Raw genomic sequence first — 18,139 nt, 5'->3', positions numbered from 1 at the left:
TTTGCTCCCTCTCGCTTTGTGCCCCACCCCCTTCCTCCTCTCAGTTCTAATGCCGATAGTTCTGGGGACTGGATTCTTTTGCTCTGTATCTGCCAGAAATGGGCCTCCGCAGAGAAAAAGCCTGGGAGGGGGCTGTTAAGGTGTCCCTGGCTTCCTCTAGGGCAGGGTTTCTTTGCCTCGGCACCACGGGTATTTTGGGACAGATAACTGAGCAGGGGGTGGGGAGGGGACAACTGTCGTGTACAGGGTAGCTTCTAGCAGCATCCCTGGCTTCTGTCCACTAGATACCAGTAGCTGCCCCCACCCCTCCGCTGTATTAACTAAACATGTCTCCAGGCATTATCTGATGTCCCCTGGCAGGCAGAATTGCCCTCATTGAGAACCACTGTTCTAGAAGCGGCAGCAGCAGTAGGTACAGGAGGTGTAGAGGCTTCTGGAACCTTCCCCACGTGTCTCCTTCAGTTGGGAGTTTCAAGGGCAGCTCCTGCTGGGGGTGATGGAGGGCAGTTCCTGGAATTCTCGCCATATCCCTGGGCCTAGCGTGCTTCTCTTCCATTTCTGTGGCTATTTTTTCAGCCAGAAACCCCCTCACTTTTCACATCGTTCTGTTGCTCGCTGAGTCCCGGTTGTGCCGGACAGGCCTGTGGCAGCATCGCTGACCTTGCCTGTCAGGTTGACTGGGAGGAGGCGGTAGACAGAACCTGAGAGATCCTGGCTCGGCCCCTCCCTGGCTGTGTGACTTAGGGCACTTGGTGCATCATGTCAGCCCTGTGTCCTGGTGAGCTCGTCACATCACCCAATGATATGATAGCCAGAGACCCTGAAATGCCTGGATCCTGCCTGTGGCCTTCCCAGGGGGGAGAGGGCCCAAGAACACTAGCAGATGGGTGACAAAGTATGGTGTGTCTTGTTCTAATGCATTAGTTTTGTCCTGGCAAGTTCTTGTGCTAAACATCAGTGATCAAAGCCATTATTCCAAAGGAAGTAAAGGATTAAGTTTCCTCAAGAGTTTTATGCTTGCAATAACAAAGTCATTTCTTTCTGTAAGAATGTAATTAATACAATGTTTGTAATGGCCACAAGGTATATTTTGGTAATATTTTTAGGCCATTGTCATCTAATCCATTGTTGTAATCAAGAAAGTACAGAACTGAAATAAGACAGCGGGGGTGGGGAGCACAAAATCAAACCCCAGTGCAGCTCCATTCATAACCACCACCAACAGAAGAATGAGACGCCGTGTTGGTCCCCTGTTATGGGAGCCGTGGTTTCTCCCGTGCCCCAGGCTGGCTTCCCACAGGAATCTCACATGGCCAACATCTGGGCAATAGTGTTTGCGCTCACTTTTAATCATTCCTGTTATACCCAGTTCACAGTGTAAAGATTTATGTTGTGAGTAAAATGCCAGAAAACATTTTATCTGGGTTAGCGCCCCATGACTCCCAGTGCAGAGTTCTGATGAAGCTCCAAGGTACAGCTTGGCCGTGAGGCCTGCATGGAGCCTCTGACCTCTTTGAACCCAGAGCAGTGACCCGCACTCTCAGGTGATTGTAAAGAAAGAGATGGAGGATCCCATGGGGTGGAGGAAACAGCCAGAAGGATGGAGGCTTTCAAAGGGGCACTTCTGGTGGCTGATAAATGTGGTCCAGTCGGCATCTGGGATTCTAACCAATTCGATTAGCAACCTTCCTCTGACTAAAATGAGGACGGTGCTGCTATCACAGGCTTGGGGTGTGGATTAAGTGGCCTTGTACACGGACCAGTGTAGTAGTAGTCTTAACTTTACACGCTCAGTTTCAAGGCTCAAGCGGCTGAAAAATGCAGAGGTGCCTCTAGTTTCCCCAAGCCGGTACTGCCTGCACAGGGCAAAATCAGCTTGCCCTCACGGGGCTCCCAGCAGCGCCTCTGCTCTCCCATGTAATTGACTGTGAGCATTGGAAATAGTTGTGGTTTTTAATACAGTGATATTTCCTCTTCAGAGACTCTAGCCCCTAGTCCAGTTTCAACAACTGCTAGCTTGGTCCCAAGACGTGGTTCTTGTTTCTTCCTTGTCTAGTGGAGAGAGTGTTTGCATTTGCACAGGGTTTTAATGGGCTGTAAGCTGTTGGCTCTGAGAGGGATTCTTGGTTCAGAGCCAGGGAGACTTGAAATGTTTGGGGAAGCCTCCTAGTGCTGCGGAGAGGGCTTCCTTCTCTACCACACACACGACCTGCGCCAGCATGGGCAGGTGCTGCTCCTGTTCACCTGATGCTCAGGGAGAGCTCCTCTGGTGGGATGGGCACTGCTGGAATGTTTGGTTCCCTGCCAGAGCGAGGACTCTAGACCAGGAAACCTTGTCTGCGACTATCCGGGGTGGAAGTTTCTGATCAAGCCAGCTACTATAAAGAGGGGCCCTTTTAAAAATCATTCCAGAAACAATGGGGGGAGCTCTCAATTTGGCTGCCATGGGTGGTCTAGACCATAGAGTTCTTGAGACGGAAATAATTTCCAGAGATTTTCTCTTTCAGGCAAGACCACACCTATGCCATCCCAGAAAGACAAATCTGTTCTATTTTGAACTGCTCTGGGGAGGAGACTTTACAGCCATCCCTGGAAGCAGAGTCTATTTTTAATGATGTCTGTGCTTTTGCCTTCTTGCTCAAACCCCGTCAGCTGAGGTCTGGTGACCTTTCTCTTTGCCAAACCGCCCTTCATGGCCGTGAAGGTCATCATTGAGGGTGGTTGTCCCTTGATGACTTTCCTCTCTGCGAAATCATTTCAACCCCAGCACTTTTGGGTAGCAGCCAGCATAGTTCAGGCTTTCCACATGTCTGCCATACCAGTTTTCCACCAGCAGAAGAGTGTGAGCATATGCACACGAGTACACACCCACGTACACACCCACGTATGCATACAGCCTTTGGGGTAGCCTACTGAAGTCTCAACATCTCCCTGAGGTCTGTTTCTTTAAACATTCATGCAAATGTGGCATTCTGTCCCAAAATATAACTGATTGTTTTATTTATTTATTTATGATTTCATTTATTTACATGAGAGAGAGAGAGCGAGAGCGCACATGAGCAAGTGGAGGGGCAGAGGCAGAGGGAGAAGCAGACTTGCCGCTGAGCGCGGAGCCTGATCTGGGATTCGATCCCAGGACCCTGGGATCATGACCTGAAGCGAAGGCAGATGCATAACCGACTGAGCCACCCAGGCGCCCCTGATTGTTTTATTTTTATTTTTTTTAAAAGATTTTATTCATTTATTTGACAGAGAGAGAGACAGCCAGCGAGAGAGGGAACACAAGCAGGGGGAGTGGGAGAGGAAGAAGCAGGCTGCTAGTGGAGGAGCCTGATGTGGGGCTCGATCCCAGAACGCCGGGATCACGCCCTGAGCTGAAGGCAGACGCCTAACGACTGCGCCACCCAGGAGCCCCAATTTTTAAAACAATACTTTAAATTACTTAACATCAGGACAAAATTCACATGAACACATCCCCCCCCCTTTTTAAAAAAATAATCCTTGAGGAATTGATAGTTTGAGAAGATGCCACACATTTTTTTCTGGGATGTCTGGGGCCCTTGGCACACGCTAACACCTCCAGTTAAAGAAGCCTAGGTGGTGGGCATCCTGACTCCCGGAGCAGGTAGATCTGAGTTTGAATTCTACTGATACTGCTTCCTAGCTGCATAACTTTCGGCAGATTCTGTCAGCTTCTCGGTTAAAACAGCAGGGTAGTATTTCCTACCTGGCATGGGTGCATTCATTCAGCAACCATTGAGCAGGCTCTGTTATAGGGGTGGGGAATAGAGGTGAGAAAAGCTCCACAAGGACCTTCACAGAAAGCGAGGCATTTCCATTCCAGATGAGAGGAACAGATAATAAACAAGTATGCGAGTAAGAGCAATTCCAAGTAGGATAACTTCTACGAGGAGAATGAAATAGGGCAATGTGATAGTGACTGGGTGTGTGTGTGCCTGCCCATATGTGCTCACAACTTTAATTGGTGTGGCTCGGAGGGGTAGGCTCTTCAGGGAGGTGAGATTTGAATTAGGATTTGGTTGATAAGAGGAAGCCAGCTTTGCAGATTAAGTGAAGTAAGCTAGTAAGTGCCTACCGCGTGGTAGGGGCTTGGTAGACACTAATCACCTCTCTTTCTTCAAGAATCAGAGAAATACTACTTAACCATGGGGAGGTAGGTGTTATAAGTTGTTGGAAATGACTAATATGTAGCCAGGAATGTGGATTTTGGAAAGGATACAGCGAGAGTTTGTTTGCATCCCCGATTCTCACACCCCATCCAGAGACAGTGGCTCCGTGGTGCTCCCGAGTAAGCAGAGGGCTTCTGTCACTGCCTTCCTCCCTCGGGCCCTGATTATCTGCATCCTTTTCTTTGCTGCAAAAACCTAAGTTTTCTGCTCACCTGTTGCCATCACCTGCTTTCAGGGAGCACGTAAATAAGATCTTCACCTTCTTAATACCAGGTTTGAGTTCGAACCTATTCAGTATATGGGAAGAGTGGATAATGAGTATTTCCTTAAAGAGGCCTGATATGTGCAAGGTCGCTGTTTCCTAAAGTATACCAGCTTCTTTTCTAAGGTATTTTGTCTGTACATATATGAATATTAATGACCAAACCCTAAACCAACCATCGTGTAGGACTTTATGGCTTACAGAGTCTTTTGGTACCCAGGAAGTGGGCCTTACAATCGCATTCTTGAGAATGAAGCACCATGGGGCAGAGAGAAGAGTTTGAGCTTTGGAATCAGCCCAACCTGGGGTCAAATCCTGGCTTTGAGCCTCATTCTGTAAAATTAAAACTGCATTTTAGAAGCTGAGGGCCCATAGCCTCCTGGAGTCTTGGATGTGTTAGATTATGGTTTTTTTAGTTTAGCATTTTCATTTGGATGACAACCTAGAACTATTGGCCAATCCAAATGACAGTTTATTAATTGAGTACTTTCATTTTGGTGAGAAGAGATTTTTACATTTTTGAATCCTAAAAGGATGCAGAGATTGAAATACCATGCAGGGTCCCCATCTCCAAAGACCCTGTCCTGTAGAGGTCAGAGCCGTGTCCACCTTCAGCCGTCATGCTCGGGTTCTGTCTCTGTGACCCAGCTCACACTAGCTCATTAGCAGCAAGTAAATGGTAGTGAATTGTTTTCATTAAGCAGTATTTAAAATGTTTCAGCCTTATAGATTGGCCCTTCAACATCATGGGTTGATGGCTTAAAACAAGTTTATTTTTCAAAAGAAAAAATAACTAAATTATGGTCCATTGTGCTCAAATTCAAAAGAATCTAGAAAATAAATGTAATGTCAGAGTCTTCATTAATTACACCCAATAGTCACACCCGGCAATGTCTACTTAATTTTACTAACCATCATGTTAAATTAATATTGTGAATTTGACTTTTTTTGGTTTTCAGTTTTATACTTACTCTATTTGTAAATCAGCATAAAAAATTTAGACCTGGTTTTGTTTCACAACTTGGGGTACAGGACACATAAAAGCAGAAATTATAATGGACTATAGTAAAGTGTGCCCCAAAAGCTGTAGGTGCCTAAAGGACAGAGCCATGGTCCCTGCCTGGGGAGTTCGGGCAGTCTGCAAAGAGGGTGTACCATTCAGTAGGCCTTGAAGAATGAGCAGGAGTTTATCAGGTGAAGTAAGGTTGGGGTGAAGCAGGGCTTTCGAGATCAGTGACGTGGGTTGTATGAGGCTCAGAGTAGTTTAAAGGCTTGGTATGGTTGAGTGAGTAGTTAAGAATAGGGAAGTGCGGGCCAGAGGCTGCAGGGACCAAAAAGTGAAGGGCAGTGTCAGCCAGGCTGGCCAACTAGATTGAGTCCTGGAAGCAGAAGGGACCTCAGGGAGATCAGTGAACATGGGACTTGGATGATGTGATTTTTAAGAATGTAATTCTGGAAATAAATAGTGTGAGAAGGAATGTTGGATGGACAGAGACTGGGTAAGAGCAAATGGGAATGAGGCCATGAGCCAACTATGGGCTGTGAGGTTAGAGACAAAGGGACAGAATGCAGAGAGTTCTGTGGTAAAACTGTCAGAATTGTGTGCCTAGTTGGAGGAAAGGAGTATGGGATGGGACCACATCTGCATGAACCAGAAGATAGAGCGGGTAGTCAGGTTCTGGTTACATGACACATTGAGTATGGAGAGCCCATGCATCATCTGGGTGGATGCGTCCAGTTGGTTACTAGGAATGTAAATCTAGAGCTTGGGAGTCTCTTAATAAGGGAGACATCAACATGAAGATTAATTGCTGACGCTACAGTATTTCTCTGTAAGAAATTTTGGGTAAGATTGGAAGGCCAATAATGGAACCTTAACACTTGAGGAGCAGATAGAAGAGGAGAAGCCAGCAGATAGAAGGGTTATATAGACAGAAGAGGAGAAGACAGCTAGAAGTTGAGGAGGAAAACCAGGATCGTATGGTGTCCTGGAGTCAAGGAGAGAGGAAGTTTCAACCAGCAGGAGATGGTCAGAGGAGCAAATACTGAGGGCATGACTTTGAAGAGACAGGAGAACTGTCATTCAGATTGTCAGCCTCTTGTCGTTAAGGGACATGGAAGGAAAATTTAAGCATCAGAGACCAGCCAAGTGGCTGAACAGCCATGCCATGTGCTGCTGTCGAGAGAGAGGAAGGGTTCGACATTTAACAAAGCAAATGGGCTAGGAAACTGAGCAGTTGGTACATTTGTCATTCATTCATCCATGTGCTCATTCATCCACCCATCAAATATTTCCTGAGGGCCTGCCAGGGGACAGACTCTGTATGAGGTGCTGTTCGCGTAGATGGAACACAGAGATGAACAAGACAAAATCCCTGCCTTGGGGAGTTCAAAGTGTTGTTGGGGGAGATGTGTATGTATATAGATAATTATAGTGTCAGGTGGTGCATGCTAGGGAGAGATGTGTGTGATGGCCCCGGAGCAGGGGAGAGAGACCCCTGGATGCGGGTCTTTGGACCTTGGACCTGGTTGGAGCTGAGTAGGAGTTCACAGGCAGAGCAGAAGGGGAGAAGGGAGAGAATATTTGAGCTGAGAGCACAGCAGGGTGAAGGCGGGAGAGGAGAAAGGGCACATCCTGCTTCGTGGATGGTGTGAACTTTAGGGGGGGTGTCGGGGGAGCAGTGGTAGAGTTCAAGCCAGAAAGGAAGGGTGAGCACAGATGATGGAAGGCTTGGGACGCCACAGTGAAGAGCAAGTTTGGATCTCATCTTCTGGAGAGTGAGAATTCCAGAGACATTGGTAAGCAAAAGAGTAACACAGTAGGGCTAGATTTCGAGAAAATAGTTTTGGTGGCACGGGGAGGCTGAGCGGGCAGGGGAAAGCCGGAGGCAGGGAGTCCGGGTAGTATCCAATCTCAGGCCATTTGCACTGTCACTCATTCAGCGAAGTATTTATAGAATGCCTACTGTGTGCTCTACCCTGTGCTGGATGGTGATGTCTTCCAGGAAAATCCTTTTGAATCGCCTGTCTTGCAGGAGCCTGCTTTATCTTAACCCAGATGCAGATGGCCAACGCACCACCAGGCAGAATTCTCTGCTGGAGAATTGCTGATCCCCCAAGTCAACCTCTGGGTCCGGAAGCCGGCACTCTTTACTGTGCGCATTACTCATTATTTTGACTGTCCCAGTTGGCTTGGGTTGCAGATAGGCGATTGCTGTTGAGCGCAGGAGGCCAAACGGACCAGCCACCAAACAAAAGAACACACACACACACATGCACTGCACCCAGACATCTGCTTCTGTTTCCCGAGTAACTGCGCAGCAACGCAGGGCGGACTCGGTACCCGGGCACAGGCTCTGCGTTCTATTCTAGTTATAAGTTGAGCACAGTTTCCATGTGGCTGGTGATGAAAGAGTCAGGTCAATTTCATAACGGGGATTGTTTCCGATTATGCAGATCACATCCAAATATTTACCTCATTCCATCATTTTGGCCGGGCCCTGCCTTTGAATAGCGTGGAAAAGCATCCAGGCCTCTTTTGCCCTGCCTTTAGGAAAGGAGATTTTCTGTGCCTAGAGCCTGCTCTTTGCTGGCAGTGGGGAACCCGGGGCACAACCTGTGGGCTTGCCTCCTTGTGTTGTGGTCCTCAAAGTGAATCAATACGTGGCAAGGAATGTCGGAGCTCTTCCAGGCAAAGTCAGAGCCTGTTAGCACTGGAAGGGACCCTGGCCCTCATCAAGCCCAACCGGCTCATTTTACTGGTATGGAAACTGAGGTCCAGAGCCGCAGACTGACTTGCCCCAAATCACAGAGTGAGCTAACAGCAGACTTGGGACTAGATCACAGGGACCCGTCCAGGGTTTCCCACGAGTCTTCCCTTCTCTTTCATCTTTCCGTACTTCCCGCTGCTGCTCTGCTTCTGTTGTTAAAAGTACATTTCAGATGGAGTCCGCTTCATTCACGTGTGAGCCCCACACTGGGCAGGTGCCATTCCGTGAGTGTTTTCCTGTCTCATACGATAAACTCCAAGCTGGCCTCAGCTTGAATGGCTGAAGTGGAAGGGGTGGGCCAAAAAGCAGGGAATTTGAGGGTAATAAAACAATGTGGCTAGAGCATATGGGGCTAAGCACGTAGCAGTGTAGGTAGAGGTCCCAGGCCTAGGGGGTAAGTTGAGTGCTTTCCTGTTTGAGTCTCACCTGGAGGCATCCAGTGGCCAGTGATTCTCCAACCAGAGGATGCATTCAGATCACCAGGGGAACTTATTTAAAATTCATATTCCTTCCCCCCACCTCTCCCCGCCAGAGGTTCTTATTTACCAGGTGTGGAGTAGGAGCCAGGACTCTGCATTCTCAGTAGATGTGAGGTTGGTTGTGCGGTAGGTACCCTGTGGGTCACACGTGGGGCAAGAACACAGACCAGGAGTAGGAGGAAAAGGGTATGTCTGTGTTCTCCAGTGTTTGGGCCAGAGTGTATATACTCAATATTGCATAAGCAGGTGAATGTGGAAGGGTTTGATGTGTCTGAGATCGTTTGCTGCAAGGATTCACCAACTATAAGGACACTGTATTGAGAGAGAGCCTTAGGGCTGGGCACACAGAGCTGGAATTTGCAGGGCGACCAAACTCACACGTGCTTAGCTTTTGAGTGACTGCATGACAATGGTTTTTCCTCTCTATGGCTCTGGCTTTTGCTAGGGCTTAGTATTACTCTTTCCACCTATCTCTGCCTCTCCTTTGGCCTCCACTTACTCCTCCTTTGTGATGGCTTTGTGCAAACGCCTCCTTTTAACTGTTCCTGAAATGCATTTGTAGAACTCATTCCGATGAAAATTACCGTGTGGGGAATTTGGTTACAAGGATCAAGGCTGAACACGTTTTGCTCCAGTCTCCATATATGGGGGGGGTTCTTACACTGATTTTTGCAGCTGTTGACATTGATATTATGCTCAGACATAAGGCTAGGGGGCCTTTACAGTGTGTTGTCGGAGTCAAGATAAGTGATGAAGATGTAAGGTTGAATTTGAGAACACCGTTGTGGTGGTCCTTCATTTAGATCTGGTTCGAGTTTGGAGCTTCTTTATCAAAGTGCACCGTCCTCCCCGTGCTCCTGCCCAGGGTCCCAGGTTAACAGATGCCCCGCTGAGCTGCCGGCTATATGTTCCTGCTCCCGTGTGCTCTCAGCTGTCCAAAACTGTGCTCTCTGGGCTCAAACTCCAAGGTGTATTTTTGTAATTTTTGCATTAGGGTGTTGACTTGGTTATGTGGCTAAAACCAAACCTACTTTTTCCAGCCTCTTCTAGAATGAGACTTTAGAATTTCAGACTTTGCATGTGACTTGTTTTCTATGAAGAACAGATGGTAGGTTTAATTTCACAGTAAGAAAATTAGAAACCAGTGAAATCTTACATGATTTCACATTAGTACTGAAACCAAATACATTCAGAGCTGTTCCTAGTTACAGATATACTGGTGACGATGAGGAATTCCCAGGGCTTTCTCTGACAAGGACTGCCCCCAACTCTTGGTTTACTACTCGGTGCCTCCCTCCTCCCATAATCTGTTCTGAATCTTTTTTCATTTAATCTATTTATTTTTATTTATTGAGCCAGCAGTATTGTAACCATCACTGGACTTTTTTTTTTTTTTTTTTAATTGCAAGAAAACCTACCCTGGGTCCAGCTTCAGTAACACGTTGTATGTTTTCATTTTTCCACATCCCCTTCCAGGCTTTGTTTAGTATATGCCTACAGAATCTTTACATTATTGTAATCATGGTCTAGTTACAAGTTTGTATCTGGCAGTTTCCACTTACTGTTCTATTACAAGACTATTTCCATATTGCTCTGGATTGCTCATGGTTTTGATATTTCACGGAGTTTATCAAGCCCTGGTTTGTTCGACCATCCTTCTATTTTGGTCATATGTGTTCATCCCGCTTAAAAACATCACAATGAAGGAAGACGGCCCCAAATGCTCGGATTATTTCTTCTACTCTTTTTGGAGCTCACACGCTGTCCCTGTAAACCTCCTATTCTGTCAGCCCATCCTGTTTTAGGGAGACCTCAGTTCTCTGGTTACACTGACTGTGGTCATCTGTTGTCTCCATGAATCCCAGAGCCCTGGACTCCCCTCAGCCCGAGGCTTTTGCCAAGTCTGGACCACTCTGGTCATCCAAACCGCTGCTTTCTCTCCCCCAAATCCTGTGCCAAAGGCAGACCCAGTTTACTTCATATTACCTTGGTTACCACACTTGACATTATAATGTTTATAATCGTTTGGCTATCATTTAGGCTTCTTCGCTGCAAGCGACAGAATTTACTGGAACCAGCCTGGGAAGCAGGTGGGCATTGAGACATGCCAGAAAACAAAAGAAATGGTCTCAGAGCATAAGCAGTGGGGTCAGGATGAAGGACTGCAAGCCATTTGTGGTCTCTTGGCCCTTTTACTGGATATTCAAATTTCAGGGAGGGAGCATTCGATTGGCTCACATTGCTTACCTTGGCTTCCGCTGGCAGGGCGCCTGAATGCATTCCCACCACACTTCATCCAGCGTGGAGGGGTGATTTCCTAAAGGACCCAGAGAAAGGGGAGTGACTGCCAGGCTGCCCTACACACACGTCTTACTGTTGATATACATTTACACAAAAATCCCTGCCTAACATTAACTTCCGTACGATTGATCCCAAAGTTTTGTTAGTACAGTGTCCGGCTCCAAACCCAAAGTCTTCGGGGGATTTCAGTTCTCCCTCTGGTTCAGCTACCACCTCTTCTCATGCGTGGCCCAAGCTGAGTTAAATAGGAATGTAACCACCCCGATGCTCTCACTTCCCTGAATGCCTTCCCTGGTTTCCTGCTCCCTGGCTCATGCCCCAGTATTGACTAGTTAGAGAGGCACCATAATATCAAATAGTCACTTTTAGATGACAAAGGGGATATGAACAGGTCTGGAGGATTTTATCCAAAACGCACCTTTCTTCTTTGACCCCTGCCTCCTTCCGGGCAGGACGTGTCATAATGTCTGGGGAAGGGGCATGGCATGCCGTATGTACTCTGAGAAGCTTCTCTTTTAATTCTTTATCTCACCCCTGCAGCCACCCTGCCCACCCTTCAGAACCTCCAGTGGAACTGGAGCACGGGTTAGGTTCGAGGATTGGATCAGCTTACACATTATAAAACTTTCGACTGGTGATGTAAATGCTTCCAGGGAAGGGATGAATGGAGGGCTACCAAGCCCCCGCTGGGTGACTGGGAGTATGCTAGATGATTTATTTACTGCATTTCATCTACCAAACAGCGTTGTCAGATTTGCACTATTTTGTCTCCTGTATGTATTTTCAAAGCCCGTGTTTCATCCATGAGGACGCTCTGTACCTCAACGACCACATCTGCAAAATGGAAACAAAAATCCTTGAAATGAATCTCGTGAGTTTCAGATCGGAGCTTGTGTTAAAGCGGTTCAGGCAGATAAAGCATATTTCCTCTTCCTGATCACCTCTTCTTTCTATAAGCCTCCAGTGTATCTGTCCCTTCTTTCACTGGCAGATCTTCTCTCTTTCATACAAGGCTGAGGCCATCCAATACGGACTGCACCAGCCACTCCTTTCCTTACAGCACAATATGGCTGTCTGTCTGGAAGATCAAATGTCAGCAGTTGTTTATATTTCAGCCTAATGCTTAGAGAGAGATCTGTAAATAGATTTATTCTTCTCTACTTTTTGGTATTTTTTTCACCAATTAATATGTCATGGAGAGCTGTCATTTTAACACGTATGAATCTACCTCATTCTAACAGATAACTTGTATTTCATTGTTTGGAGGGATCAGATTCCATTTAACCAGGTTCCTCTACATGGATATTTAGGTGGTTTCCAGATTTTGTTGTTGTTGTTGTTTTGCTCTTTACAACAAATGATGCAATTAAAGTCATTTGATGTACAACTTTACGCACCGGTTTTAAGTATATCTATAGGTTGAACTATTAGAAGCAGAGCCGCTGGGCTAAAGGGAATGTGCATTTAAAATTGTGACAGGTATTGCAAAGTGCCCTCCAAAGAAGTTGCCCCGATTTAGACTCCCACCAGCCGTGAACGTTCTTGCCGCATCAGTATTGTCAAACTTTATATTCTTTGCCAATCTGGCGGGCATGAAATGGAATTCTGTTGTTTTGTTTTGCATTTGTTTGATTATAGGTGATGTTCAACAGTTCTCATATGTTGCATTTATTTCCCTGTTGTACTGGTCAGCCCGAGCTGCTATGACAAAATACCACTGACCAGGGGGCTTAAACACCAGGCATTTCTTTGTCACAGTTCTGGGGCTGAGAAATCCAGGATCAAGATTTGGTTGCCCCTGAAGGCTCTCTTTCAGGCTCGCAGACACTGGCTTCTCACTAATGTCCATGTTCTCTCACATGGAGAGAAAGAGAGATTCCTGATCCTTCTTCCTCATCTCATAAGAACGTGAATCCTGTCATGGGGTCTTACCCACATGACATCACCTAAATTCAAGGAACTCCTGAGGCCCCACCCTCAAATACCATCACATTGGGGGGCAGGGCTTCACCATTGGAATTTTGAGAGGGACACAAACATTTAATCCCTGAGGACTGTAAACCACCCGTTTATGCCCTTTGTCCCTATTTCCATTGGGTTGTTCATGTTTTTCTGTTTGGTTAGAAATCTTTTTAAGTAAGGAAATATAGCAGTTTGGGGTTTGAGAAGTGCCTCAGGTTTTCTGCTTCAGTTTTTTTTTTTTTTTTAGATTTTATTTATTTATTTGACAGAGAGAGAGCAAGAGAGAGTACAAGCAGGGGGAGGGGTAAAGGGAGAGGGAGAAGCAGGCTGCCCGCTGAGCCCGGAGCCTAATGGAGGGCTCAATCCCAGGACCCAGAGATCATGACCTGAGCTGAAGGCAGACGCCGAACCGGCTAAGCCACCCAGGCATCCCTTTCTGCTTCAGTCTTAACATGACATGTGTGTCCTGGGGAAGGAGCAATGTGCTGGCAGGTTATAAGGCTTTAAGGTTCTATTCTTTCTTTGTTTTTTTCTTTTTCTATTCTATTCTTTCTTTGGTTTTGTCCAATCATGATTTAGTCCTTGGTTTTGATGCTTGTCACTAACAGGTCGTGTTAGTTAGTCATGATTTGGGGAATATTATATCTCAGGACACTTGAAAGTTTTCCCATCGTGCCTCCCAGAAAACTCCTAGACTGTCAGAAAACAAGGAGGGAGGTGGTCACCAGGAGGGCTGGGGAGGAGCGGGCCTAGGATGGGGGTCTGATGCAGCTGGAGGCCCACATCCAGGCCCCCTTCACTTTATTTTTTCTTTTTTTTTTCCCTTTCTTTCTCTTTCTTTGCATTTCCCCTCCCTTCCTTCCTTTTTCCCCCCTTGTCTCTTTTTTTCTTTGTTTCTGGCTGCGTACTATAAAAATACAATTTTGAAGCATGTGGTTGGATTCCTACCATGGGGATTGAGGTGGAATTTCAAGTCACTCACCATAATTCAACTATAAATTAGAGAATTCTTATGAATAGAATAGGATGGAATGTGGTTTCATGTTTTCTTCCCCCAGGGACCCTGCCCAATTTGGCAATGGGAAGCTCAATTAAGGGTGGGATTAGTTCTAGGAAGTGGAGTTTCAGTGTAGCGGCATATCTCATGCAAATGTTAGCGACAGTGCCTGCCTTCTCTATATTCATGAGAAATCAGGAGGTCCTGGATACCTGGAATTCCCGGATGTGCCAGACACGTACTTCTGCCCTTGTTTGTTTATCCCAGTGATCCTTCTAGAACTATCAAAGGGGATTTATTTTGACTCATTTTACCCTTCGATTTTCCACCAAAAGCAGTCAGGGAGGCAACATGCTGCAAGGGAAAAGAAAAAAGAACCGGAGAGTTGGAGTGAGCAGGCTTCAGCGTCAGTGCTGCCTGTGCCCCTTACCAGCCTGCGTCTGGGCAAGTCACGCAGCCTCTGGAGGTCCCAGTTCTTTCCCGGAGAAGGGACAAAATGACCCCAACCTCTCAGGGTGGCTGAGGTGCCCTGTAAATTGTGCCGCGGAGCTAATGTTGCCTACGCCAGACAGCCAGTCCCTACCTGAGGCGTTCGCACAGTGCCAGACCCAGAGAAGGTGCTCAGCAAATGCTGGCTCACTTTTCTTCCTTGTCCTGAAAGTACTAAGCACTGCATTAGTGTCCTTGGGCTGTTGTAACAAATTACCACGAACTCGATGGCTTAAAACAACAGAAATTTCTTCCTCACAGTTCAGTAGGCCAGAAGTTCAGTATCAAAGTGTTCCTAGGGCCATACTCCTTCCAGTTACTGGAGGGACATCCTTCTGCCTTCTCCTAGCTCGTGGTGGCTGTTAATCTCTCCAGTCGGCCTTGGAGGTCACACAGCCTTCTTCTCCTCTGTTTTCTCTTCTGTGTCTTATGAGGACACTGGTCATTGGATTTAGGGCCTGTCTGGAAAATCCAGGATGTTCTCATCTCAAGATCCTTAACTTAATTACACAGAGAATGACCCCTTTTTCCAAATGAGGTCATATTCACAAGTTCTGTGGATTACGGTATGGGACATATCTCTTAGGGAGGGCCACCATTCAACTCACCATACATGCTTCAGCGATTACTTTCCATATCAAGACTGTGGCCCTGATGAAGCACATTTTTTTACAACCACCTCAGTGAATCCATGATCAGTTTGATATTTAAAAATCAGGACATGTAAGAGAGGAGAAGAAAGAACAAAGCTTGGTTTTTTTTTGTTTTGTTTTGTTTGTATTTATAAGCAGGCAAAAAGCCTTCTTTCCTGGGTCCCTGACTTAGTAGCGATGCGTTGAACGTGTTCGCTATTCACACAGCCATCCACCCTGCTGCTGCTCACATCCTGGTGGTAAGGAATCGTAGCCCTCCTGTCACAGAACCTTCTGTCTTGCCCTCGCTCTGACCCCATCTCCTGCTGGCTCCAGCTCATGGTACCTCTAGCCTTTTGCCTTGGCTCTCTGAACATGGCTCCCAAAGGCCGGCTGTCTGATGTCCAGCTCTGGGCTTAACCCTCTGGTTAGGTGCTTATTTCCTCCCTGGGTTCCCTCAGCTCTGTCTCATCCTGCCTTGGTTGCTAGAACCTTCAGGAACTCAACTTCAGCTACAGAGGTCATCCACAGACGACTCTGCATTGGAACGTAGTCAAAGGAAAATGGCCTCAATTAAACAATGGCTTCAGGGTGACTGACTGCCTGGGGGCAAGGACTCTAACCAAGGCCTGAGCCCTCACTTTTAGTTAAGACTACAGTGCCAGCTACAGCAGGGACCAATGCTTCCTGAGCACATCAGGTGGGTTTCCTCATCAAGTCCTTACATCCCTCCTCTGAGGTAATCTTAGCTCCGCCTCTCATTTCCATGTGGTGTGAAGGGGCTCTGCCTTCTTGGATTTGTTCCACACAAAGGGGAGGATGGTCCTGGACCTTCTCACAGCTCAGTGGTACTGTGGGGACAGAGGACTTTGAGCTTTGAACTTTGGGCCAAAAAATGCTGTCAGAAACCAAGATCTAAAAAAAAAAAGAAGACCAAGTTAATCATGGCCTTTTGTACTTCAGATGGAAGCATGAGGTTCACTGAAAAACTCATGTTCTAAGGAAAGTTACAGTGTTGGTCAGTGCCCCACAGGTAAGGAGGACATTCTAGTTGAAGGATCCAGAAACACAAGGGCAGACTGCTAGGGGAGAGCAGGGAGTGCTGGAGCTGTGGGACTGGGAGTTGGGTGCATTTGACTTCAAACCTGGCTGCAGCAGCATGACTGGGGCAGGTCACACGTCTCTGAGCCTCAGTTGGCAAACCTCCCCTCTGAGAGGTGAGAATGGTAGCCATCAAGGCCACGGTGAAGCCTGGAGATTACATGTGTTACCTGGTACTAATGCACACCGGCCTATTACAGCTATTATGACTCCTCCTCTGAGGCCTTCTTAATCCCTTTCCCCTCCCCACCCACCCAGCCCAGGCAGCCAGTCCCCCCAGGAGGCTCCCCAATCTTGTGCTAGCTGCATAGTGCTCTTCCGCTGGGACCAGGCCATTTGTGTGGATCTGGGGTGCTTTTCTCCTGGTCCTCAGGGCCTACCTCTGCGCAGGGTCTATAGCTGGTGCTCAGGGCATGTCTGCATAATGAAGGAACACTGTGTCCCCACACTGAGCGCCATGTCTGGCATAGTCATTCTCTGTGAAATGACCGGTTAAAGGAATAGGAATGCACAATCACCCTCGAGGTAGAACTTTAAAACTTTCTGACATTTCTCACTTCTTCTGATTTACCAGGGAAGCAGGAAAATCATCATTATGGTTACTTAACAAATATTTAGTGCCAGGCTCCCTGTTCTGCACACGCATGACCTGACTTAAAGTCCTTATGCCCCGTGAGGTAGGTACCATCCTTCTTTAGAACACAGTAGGGCTCAGAGAGATTCAGAAACTTCCTACTCACACTGCTAGAAGTGGTGGCAGGGAGGTGACGTGAGGACAGGGCCTCTAAACTGCGGCGTGCCATGCGGCCTCCCCAGCAGCTTAAGGGAAGTCCAGTCCCTCTGGCCTGCATCCTGAGGACCTAAGTTGGAGGTTAAGGGGGACTTCTGAGGGGTAAGCCTCAGTAAGAGCTGAGGGCGCCACACTGAGCTCTCCAAGGCCGTGGCGTGGAAGCAAGGACCCTGTGAGCCTTAGGCACTTTGATCTTTGTGTGGCCCTTCCCCTGTTAAAAAAGTTCAAGTTCTATTTTATGAGTGCTTTGGTATAAAGACGAATATAACCCAGGCTGGATTATATTCATTTCGTTCTTCTGATTTGAATAACAGCCCCGTGCCTTCTAGTGCCTAACGGGTGGGCTTTTGGGTTATCCAGAGCCTGGGCGGGTGACGCAGGAGCGGGTGTTCGGCGCCCTAACAGGCCTCTGTCTCCGCAGGTCCCGCAGCGGATGGCGGCGGCCCAGGGCGTTCCCGAGGACGGCGGCGGCGGCGGCGCCCCGGGCGTGTGGGGCGCCTGGGGGCCCTGGTCCGCCTGTTCGCGCAGCTGCAGCGGCGGCGTCATGGAGCAGACGCGGCCCTGCCTGCCAGGCTCGTACCGCGCGCGCGGGGCCCTGCGGCCCGGAGCGCCCCCGCGCGCCTTCGCAGGCCACGTGGTGTCGGCCGTGCGCACGTCGGTGCCACTGCATCGGAGCCGCGACCGCGAGGAGCCGCGCGCCCCGGCCGGCCCCGACGCCGGCCGCCAGGGCCCGGGGCAGCGGGGCAGCCGGCACCCGCAGGCGCGGGTCCGCGAGCCCACGGCGGAAAGAAGGTACAAGCCCCCGCCCCCGCCCCATGTCCCGGCGCCCGCCCCGACCGGCCGCGCGCTGCTTGGCGACCCGGCCAGCGCGGTGAGCGCATGGCTTCTGCCGGCTGGGGAGGAATTCTTGGCTCCGCGTATTTCCTTTCATCTTTTGATTTATTTTGCAGCCCTTTAAAGCGTTCAGGCCACTCCCACGCCACTCTGTGGTTCTGAATAGTCTTCAAAGTGAAGCTAATTCCGAGAAGGCCCTTCGGCATCAACCTTAGGGAGGCCCTGTGGAGGGAGGGGTGAAAGAAGGAGGGCAGTGGGGAGCCCTCCGGGCCAGTGCGTGCTGGGTGCAGGGGGAAAGGGAGGTCCCTGGCCGCTGGGGGCGGGGGGGGGGG

General features: G+C 48.3%; 1 protein-coding gene across 1 annotated transcript in view; it reads left to right on the top strand.

The window, feature by feature from the left end:
- THSD4 (thrombospondin type 1 domain containing 4) overlaps positions 1 to 18,139 on the top strand; it is a 513,844-nt gene that overhangs the window by 30,038 nt on the left and 465,667 nt on the right. The window contains exon 3 of the mRNA XM_040642637.1: positions 17,395 to 17,765. Coding sequence (XP_040498571.1) covers positions 17,395 to 17,765 — 371 coding nt within the window. The remainder of the gene's footprint in view (positions 1 to 17,394; positions 17,766 to 18,139) is intronic.

This window comes from Ursus maritimus, unplaced genomic scaffold (genome assembly GCF_017311325.1).
Source record: "Ursus maritimus isolate PB19 unplaced genomic scaffold, ASM1731132v1 scaffold_27, whole genome shotgun sequence".
Taxonomy (NCBI): domain Eukaryota; kingdom Metazoa; phylum Chordata; class Mammalia; order Carnivora; family Ursidae; genus Ursus; species Ursus maritimus.
This window is presented reverse-complemented; position numbering and strand designations above follow the sequence as displayed.